The sequence below is a fragment of the Syzygium oleosum genome, unplaced genomic scaffold (assembly GCF_021117445.2).
Source record: "Syzygium oleosum isolate NSW1041296 unplaced genomic scaffold, Sole_v2.1 Sole_v2.11, whole genome shotgun sequence".
Classification (NCBI taxonomy): Eukaryota; Viridiplantae; Streptophyta; class Magnoliopsida; order Myrtales; family Myrtaceae; genus Syzygium; species Syzygium oleosum.
Genome location: NW_026607495.1, coordinates 1,697,756 through 1,707,299, shown reverse-complemented (window position 1 = coordinate 1,707,299; position 9,544 = coordinate 1,697,756). Strand labels below are relative to the sequence as shown.

At 39.6% G+C, this 9,544-nt stretch overlaps 1 protein-coding gene across 1 annotated transcript; it reads left to right on the top strand.

Moving 5' to 3' along the window:
- The first annotated feature begins 3,897 nt into the window (after positions 1 to 3,897).
- On the top strand, positions 3,898 to 5,719 carry LOC130139378 (1-aminocyclopropane-1-carboxylate oxidase). Its single transcript, XM_056316190.1, has 4 exons — positions 3,898 to 4,055; positions 4,149 to 4,375; positions 4,725 to 5,058; positions 5,152 to 5,719. Exons 1-4 carry the CDS (start codon positions 3,951 to 3,953, stop codon positions 5,437 to 5,439), a joined length of 954 nt encoding a protein of 317 aa, XP_056172165.1. The 5' UTR covers positions 3,898 to 3,950; the 3' UTR covers positions 5,440 to 5,719.
- Positions 5,720 to 9,544: the final 3,825 nt, after the last annotated feature.

Sequence of the window (9,544 nt, the reverse complement as noted above, 5' to 3'; positions counted from 1 at the left end):
AAGCATGGCTACCATATCGATAGATGTTTGACTTTGCATATTTTAGTTTTTTTTGTGAGTGACTAGAAACGACGTCTCATTTGTCAACGACTTCAAAGCAATATTGAATGAGTAAAAATGCACGGATGAAATGTAATGAAATAGAGCCACTTTGAGGTTCGCTATGAAACGAGTCTTGAGATATATTTTCTATAAATAACCCCGGACAAGCTTACTTTTACCCTTAATGTTTGAAATCGAGAGCAATCAAATATCAAGAATCTTGACAAGGACTTTGATTTGGGGACCTTTTATGTTTTGCTTATAAGTTTTTACCCCTCAATTAGGCAGAGCTGATTTGGCAATATGACTATATAGAAACGTGATAAATTAAACTGTCGGGATATCCATAATTCCTACATGACTAACTAAAGATGATTTTTTTTTTATACAACAGAGAGGGCTGACTCATAATATTTTTACATTTCTCATAATTTTTTAAAACTTGCATCGACACATATAGAGTTTTAACCATCAAATGAATATAGATTTTCGGGCAACAAAGACATTGATAATGGCTCAAAATTAAAACGTGAGGTGCGTGTATTTGATAACTGGTTATTTCTACGTTGACAGTGAGTGTAGGTTATCACATTTTGTGAGTACTGTGGGACGAACCCTAGTCCGAGGTTATTGTGCGAAAATGACCCCACTTGAGGGGTATTCTGGAATTTTCCCCCGATATACACGATTTTGAAAAATAAATGAGTGATTGAAATGCATTTTATAGATTGATAAACTACGATCTCAAATAGATTGATTTAAATAGTTAATAACCTCAAATGGCATTGAAATGTATTTTTTGTAACACCTTTTAATATCTACTCTTTTTAATTTTTTTTTATTTTCTCCACAAAATTGCGCACCAACAAAACAACGAAAATCTTTTCGCTGATCCACAATGATTAAAACAATTGTCCTTCCCCATTTATTTCACTGGCCATCACGCCTTTCTTCCCACTATCTTGTTCTACCTTTTCTTGATTTTCTGCTTGGCATGCGTTGGTTTTTTTCTTTTTTCTGTCTATGCTTTTCTGTAATGTTGTAGTTGGTCACCAGTCATCACCATGGCAAATCCCATGGACGGAAAAATCAGAAATCAAAAGACCAAAATGATTGGATCAAACTGGCGGGACCTCCTTTGATGATGATGATGGTAGCACTTGTATCCGGGATGTTCTGTTGCTCAATTATTGTTCCCATTTTCACAGAGTGGGGATGAAGACAGAGATCTTTCATGGACACATCTCATCAATAGATTCTTCACCATTTTCGTAAAGATGATCGTTCATGCAAGAAAAGTTTCGGAAAATAAAATTATTGTTTTGCTAAGAGGCGTGGGAATTCACTTTCTCGAAACAATAATGCTCAAGAATTCGACTAAAACCGTTCAACTTGATGCGTTTTGCAAATAAACACAATCATTAGATAAGATGGAAGACTTCTAACGGACATATTTATTTGAAAAAGTTTAACACGGGCTGTTTTATAACCCAAATAGGTGCTGAATTGAGATTAAGCTTGTTTGATAATCTTATATAGAATTAATTTAAATAATTTAATTGAGTCAAAAATCACTTAATTTGGTAAATAAGGAATGTGTTACTTAATTCATTTATCCAAATATATCGATAAAACTTACCAATAATGTCATTTTTCTATGTTTGGCAATACATTAATAACATTTAGCTACCGATTATCAATCATCATCAAACAACATTTTATTCCTATTTTCATTACTTAGGATTATCAACACTTAAAAAACAGGATAGCTTCATTTGGGACTGTCATATTGCACCGCGCCATGGTTTTTTTTTTGTGGTTAATGGCCTTAAATAAGCTTCCCACGCAGGTATTCCTCTTGAACTATCATAGAATTTCTGAAAGTTTATGTGCCTTTTGTCACGCTAGACCAGACTCGGTTGATCATCTGTTCTTTGGATGCAATGTTACGGGGTCCCTAGCGCAATACTGGGCTTCTAACTGTCATCTTTCTTGGCGCAACGGGTCCTGGGAACAGAACCTCCGATGGGGTACTCGTTTTATTGGTGGTGATAGCTTTTATCACCGTATTTCTCGGTTTGCTTTTGGGGAATTATGCCATCTCGTTTAGATTGAACGGAATAATATCGTTTTCAGAAATAACACTCTGTTTATGCCTACTCTCCGCAACCATCTTGCCAAGGCAGTTAGAGATAAAGGCATTTCTCTCAAGCCGGTTCAAGACAATCCTCGGAACAGAAGGATTCAAGCCAGTTGGGGCATATCTGATTCCATATTCAGCTGACCCTCCCTCGTAGTTGTCGTTGTCTGTTGGCTGCCGTGCAGCCTTCTTTGTATAGCGCTTCTTGAGCTTGTTATGTTAGCCGCAACACCTTTGTACCGATCGGGACACTTTTTATCTCCTCAGGTACGAGGTTTTTGTGTTCGGCCTCACTTGCTGTATATTGCGCGTTAAAAAGTTATATACTACTTACTTTACCAAAAAAAAAAACACTTAAAAAACAGGAGATCCAAAATAATCTAATCACAACTTTTCCTTAATTTTGAATAAATAAAAGAACCTATCCAATGCGCAAGTAATCACTTAACACCCCTCATCTTCAAACAACACTTAATAGTGCTCTCTTAATTAAACCACTCACTTTGCTTCTATTTTCCTATACACAAAAATCTTAAACAAAAATCAAAAGTGATTCAAGGGCGCATATACATTAAATCAAGATTTTGTCTATGTAAATAAGATTTTTACATTGATGATGTACTACTACGAAAGAAAAGGTTTAGAGAGTGTAAACATCATCTTGTTCTCCTCTTCATTAATCATGAATTGCCACTTTGACTAACTGTTTTGAACGATACGAGCGATCATTTTTTAGGAAACTGCTTTCCAAATTATTTATTTTCTACGAAACAAATGGAGCCTTGATAATACTAACAATGTATCTCACCTCACAAGTGATTTGACACATCTGCCTAAGCGTTGAGCCCAAAAGTTGGCATTAATGGAAGGCAAATTGAGGGTTAGATGTAATATCTCCATGGTTCATATATCATGTAGATATATGTAAAGTTACTATATATCCATCCAAATGCTAAAAGAGATAAATAGATGGGGATGACTAATTTTCTATTTCTCCGATGATGATAATGAGGAAAAACACAGAAAAAAGCGTACCTCAATTTTGATCCATTGACCAATTTACATGCCTCTATCTTTGCGGTTACCATTGACATACCTCTAAGCAAAACCCCACACTGAAAAGATCAAATCTCTCCTTCTTACAAACTCATCTTAGCATCTTGATTAGGATTTGGGTGAGTTTTATTTTTAGTTGGTTTTGGGTGCTGGGTGGCTGTGAGAATTTAGGATTTGGGGATGGGGCGACTTTTGGCATTCTCGTAAATATGGACACAAGGTTAATTGAGGTGAAGGTTCAAAGAGATGAAACTCAAGATTTGTCCCCCTGTTTGCAAAGACTTCCAATTGAAACCAGACTCCTCCAAGTCAAGCAGGTGACAGTGAAAGCAGCTCCACAGATGTTATTTTTCACAGCATCCAAGCAAAGGGAATATAGACACACACACACACACACACACACACACACACATATATCGTGCGTGGGTAATTGAAAATATTTGCAAATTTTGTTTTTGGTCATGCACATCAAGAAGAAAAAGGGATAAAGGGATGGGATCACATTCATGCTCCACGAGTTCAAATTCCTTCTTTTAACTTAGATTTGGACCTGTAACTCTTACTTTTTCATTTGATTCTGCCAATTACTCAAAGACCCATTTTCTTGATTCTTTTCCTTGTTGATCACACTGTCAGTGCCTATAAATATCTCCCCCATTTCACTCCACTGATTAAGCTACACAAAAACCTTCAGAGAGAGAGAGAGAGTGCAATGGAGTCATTCCCAGTGATTGATCTGGAGAAGCTGAATAGCGAGGAGAGAGGAACCACCATGGCCAAGATCAAAGATGCCTGTGAAAATTGGGGCTTCTTTGAGGTAATTAGGCTTTTATTACGAAACCCATTAAGCAAACCGTGTTTTTTGGGGCCTTGAATAACGAATATCTGTATGTGCTCTAATGCTGTGTAGTTGGTGAACCATGGGATATCACACCAACTGTTGGACAATGTGGAGAGGCTGAACAAGGAGCATTACAAGAAGTGCATGGAGCAAAAGTTCAAGCAGATGGTGGCAAGCAAAGGCCTCGAGGCCACTCAGTCCGAGATCAATGACACCGACTGGGAGAGCACCTTCCACCTCCGCCATCTCCCGGTCTCTAACATCTCCGAAGTCCCCGATCTCGAAGAAGATTACCGGTGATCAATCATTGAGCAATTCTTTTAATCATGCCTCGGTGTCATTTAACGTTGCTCGCTCTGTTAAGACATAATCTATATAACAATATGAACTACAAAACAATTATGGACCCTCTGAGTCCTTTCAACGTTTCCCACATATTTGAAACTTCGAATAGTCATCCAACATGATGTCGAAGATTCAAGCTCTAATTTCGAATGGCACACTCTCACTCAGGTGATTCCAGTCCTCGTAGTTATGTATCAACCGCGCTCCTTCTATACACTGTACGGAATAAAACTTCATAATCAGTCCCGTCGGACAATTTTGAGACTAATGATATTTCCTATTTGTGATTATATTCAACAGGAAGGCAATGAAGCAGTTTGCACTAGAGTTGGAGAAGCTAGCTGAGCTGCTTATGGACTTGCTCTGTGAGAATCTAGGCTTGGAAAAAGGTTACTTGAAGAGAGTCTTTTATGGGTCTAATGGCCCGACCTTCGGTACCAAGGTGAGCAACTACCCTCCGTGCCCGAAGCCGGACCTCATCAAGGGGCTCCGGGCCCACACTGACGCCGGCGGCATCATCCTCCTCTTCCAGGACGACAAGGTCAGCGGCCTCCAGCTCCTCAAGGACGGCCAGTGGGTCGACGTCCCTCCCATGCGTCACTCCATTGTCATCAACTTGGGCGACCAACTCGAGGTATGTGTATTATGATCTCAATCCCAAATCATTAATAGCTGAGATGCTCTTAATTTGAGGTCACACATCAACTTAATTGTGTGGCAATGATAGGTCATTACGAACGGCAAGTACAAGAGCATCGAGCACCGGGTGATCGCGCAGACCGATGGGAACCGGATGTCCATCGCGTCATTCTACAACCCTGGGAGCGATGCGATCATATACCCGGCGCCGGAGTTGGTGGACAAAGAAGAGAAGGGCCAAGTGTACCCCAAGTTTGTGTTTGAGGACTACATGAAGCTCTATGCAGGGCTCAAGTTCCAGGCCAAGGAGCCGAGGTTTGAGGCCATGAAGACCATCGAATCATCCATCAATTTGGGTCCAATTGCAACTGTTTGAGCATATTCCCTAGTGAAGGAGAACTCATCTCTTCACTTGAAGATCAGTATAAATATATTTATGTGGGTGTCTGCTTTTTAGGGTCTTGTACTTAAGTTTGCCTGGTCATAACATAAACTTAATAAAGACGTGGCTTCCATTGTCATGGGATGTTACCAAACTCGATACTTGCGTTCTTCCATTATACTCGCATGGCTTTTGGCAAAATAGTTTTTCCACTTACGATCGATCAAATGTACGATCATCTTATAATGAACTTATTGTGACTATTTTGATCCTATATATATTGTTTACCTCACTTGGATGAGAGTCTGGAACAGTTCACCCTCTACGATTTGCCGAGTCGCTCGAGTCTATCATTACTCGATTATGAATCTGCTTCACATCGTTCATGCTTAACAAATAAAGAGCAAGACAACAAATCACGATTCTCCTATTTGCAGCTGGGTTGGATAGATTCAGCTAATCATGTCGAACCAAGACCCCACTGTGATGGCACACTTACTTTTTCCCACTTTTGCTAGTGTTTTATAGTTGTGTTTTTTTGTCATCTATACCAACGGATTGGTCTTACCATGTCGGGCAATCTCACAAGTTACCGTTTTTCCATCACCTCAACCGGCAGATTCTATGTAAATCACAGTATCTCTGATTCATATGTTAATAAAACCTTCTTCCGCTTTGTCGATTCGAGGATCATTTGGCAGCCGGTTTCGAAATGAACGTTAGTCCTCAACTTTATTGTGCACTATAGGTATACCTTCAATTTTGCATGAAATTATGGCGTGTAAGGATGAGTTACGTGGGACGACAAGTAATTATGATACGTGTGGCAATTCAAACTCTCTTTGTTTCGTCCTTGTGTCAAAGAATCGACTCAGTCGCGATTCACGCTTTCATTCAATGTCTACTCAAAAAGAGTAAAAACATTGCTTCAATTTTTTGGCAACAACAAAACCCCAGAAAACATGTTTGAGTGTGCGCCGAGTGTGCCAACAATAAATGGCATCAAGGAAACCAATTTGATTAGTCACGGCAGACACTAGACCGGAAAAGGAAAAAGAAACTCATTTGCATTCCAGAAAAAAAAAGAAAAAAGTAGGGGGTGGACCATATACATAAACTTGAGATCTATTTGGAATGTTGAACTCGATGCATCCTATGTGTAAATCATGTGGGTCTCGACAAGTTGAATGGTCCAGATGTATTTGAGTGCACGCAATAATATCTTGTCGAGAAGGTTTAGAAACAGCAATCAGGTCCCCTAGCTGGCTAGGTAGGTACTTTACTGCTGGTGGAAATGCTCTGATATCGCTTGTGACGTTGCGACCTGATTGACGCAAGATGGGCATCCAGTAAGACTACTAATGGTGGTGCCTATCTTGAGCAAGTCTCTGCTTATGTATCAAGTCATATGACATGTCTCCTCCATTATCTTTGTACGTACAAGATTGTTTAGAGAAGAGAGAGAGAGAGAGAGAGAGAGAGAGAGAGAGAGAGAGAGAGAGAGAGAGAGAGAGAGAGAGAGAGAGAGAGAGAGAGAGAGAGAGAGAGAGAGAGAGAGAGAGTAGGTTATTCTCTTTGAGTAGAGTTGGATATGGTGCTTGCTCTTGAATGGTTGAGCTTGGTCATCATTCTGTTCTGACTCAATCCGAGCGAGGCCTGTGATGAACGAGCGAGCGATTGACCAAGTATCAGTTATTGGATCGGCTCAACAAGGCTCCAACTCATTCGGTCCCCGTATTCTTATTGAACCGTTGCAGATACAGAGTTTAAAGTTGAGAGGGGAGACGAGCCGGGGATATCGGTGCAATCTCAGCTTAGAAGAGGGAGCGAGCTATAAAAGTTCATATGAAAGCTCTTGCATTCTATACTTATAGCTTATGTTAGCAAAACTTCTATCGAGTACTTAGTTGGCAAGCGACGGTGAACACCCTCAGCCTCCTGCATTATTCCTAATTATCAATTCTGATAATGTAAACAGGTATTAGAAAGCGTGATAGCATTTCGCGCAGCTCACGATCAGGTTTAGTATGAATGAAAAGATGATGCTATTTTCAAAATACTTGAGACAAAATAAAGGTTTCAGGTCCCAGGTGTCTTCCAAAGTTGTGCTGGGCCTAAAAGTACCAAAAAGAGCAAGTTTGAGAGAGTGGATTCAGTGTCTCAACTCATCGTGGGTGGGCTTTTGATATAAAGAGTTTATCTTTAACCCGACCATTGTGGGTGAATTTCGAAAAACATTAAAAGTTAATGGCGACCGTAAATGGTACCATTCATGTGCTTTTGAAGATTTGAGGGTCTTAAGTATCGATGATTGATTGAGTGATTAACATTTGGCTAGGATTTGACAGATTCTATGTTTAAATCATAGCATCACCTGCCTCATATTAACCTTGGTGGCCATGCCGACTACCTTATGGGTGAAGGCTTACTCGATGCACATCGACGGGATAGTTTGTGTGTATCCATGGAGATCAGTTCAGTCACAAGGTTTGAATACTCTGTTTTAAAAAGAAAAAAAGAAGATTTGAGAGTGGTCGACATTAATTGAAAGTAATATTTGAAAGACAAAAAAATAAAAACATGTCGAAAGCTAAAGCAAAAGCCAAATGGACACTCTAAAAGTTTCATCGTGGATAAAGCATGTGAGCTACGAAGTCGGAAATGGGAAACATTGTGAATAATGTGGCGCACAAAAAAAGGGCAGTGCGAACACGATTCTGAGAAAGTATGGAACAGATGTTTCGGGGCGTTACGTGCAAGGCATGTCTTTGAGATATACGTAAAAATCTCTCTTTTAGGCCTTAGTGGGTTGTTGATCAAGTCCTACTTTAAGGACAAAGAACAAAGAAGACAGTCTTCTTCTACTGTTGTCCGGGTTGTCTAGTAACTATCGTTGCTGGACTCAGCATTCTGATACAACAGTTGCTTCCATTGTCTCTTTGCTTTAATCAGATGTTGATGCACTGGTATTCCTGGAACGATAAGAGTGTTTGAGAGTTGGCCATGGTCTCTCTCTCACACCTATCTTTGAGTGCATTCGTTATTCGATTGAGATCACCCGTATGCAATTTGGAGGCACATTGAGCGATATCTCGATATGAAAAACATATCTTGAGATTCGCATTCGAGTTCTAAAGGTCATATTCGCGACCGTTTACCCCAAAATATTAAAGTAATATATTGATGGAAACTATAAGGTCCGATGAAACCTCATAGAGGAACTTTATGAGATACTTTCAACGCCCTCCCTCATGTGTAAATTGGACCAAGGACGGCACGTGGAGCTATCATACGGGGAGCCACGCATGCGAAATAAATAGGGGCAAAAGTAGCTCTGATATCACTAATGGGCAGCCTCACATGGGCCTATCGTTTGCTTGATATTGTTGGTTTTGGTCGTGACCTTACTCACGCCAAAACATTTTTAGTACAAACCAAGCTAATTTGAAATTGCACGAAACTTATCTATTTGAGTCCCAACCACATATCTAGTTATGTGGACTGAGGGACATTATATTTGACGCTTCGCATGTGCACCCCGACTTTGATAACGTCGTAGTAGCCACATCAAAAAGCTTATGTGGTGCGGAATATGTTTTAATATTAACATTCTCCCTCATGTGAAGGTTGATTCGGTAACAAAAGCCTTGGCCATGCAAATCGGATGCATGCGGACGTTTCTTTCCTAAGCCTATTGCGCATAATAAAAGGCAAATCCATAAATAAATGAAAGGGGGCATTTGGAATCGAACTTAAAACCTCTAACTCTGATAGCAACTTAAAGTTTTACACACAACCGTTTCATCCAAATGTTTAAGCTATTGGGTGGAAGGGACACTAGATGTAAGACCCTTTGAAATCTCATGGACAAGTTATGTGAGATTCCATAATAAAAATAACGTTTGGTATTGTGATATACCTATTTGATATATCGATGCCAATATTCCTAATAATACTTTAATCGGTTATACAAACCTTTTATTTCATAATTCAGGGGTATAAGCACAGACAACCAACTATTTAAAGGTCTATGAAATACCATAAAATACTCACGAACTGAATAAGTCCATGAGTTTCGCTTGTGCAGGTTGCCTTTAAC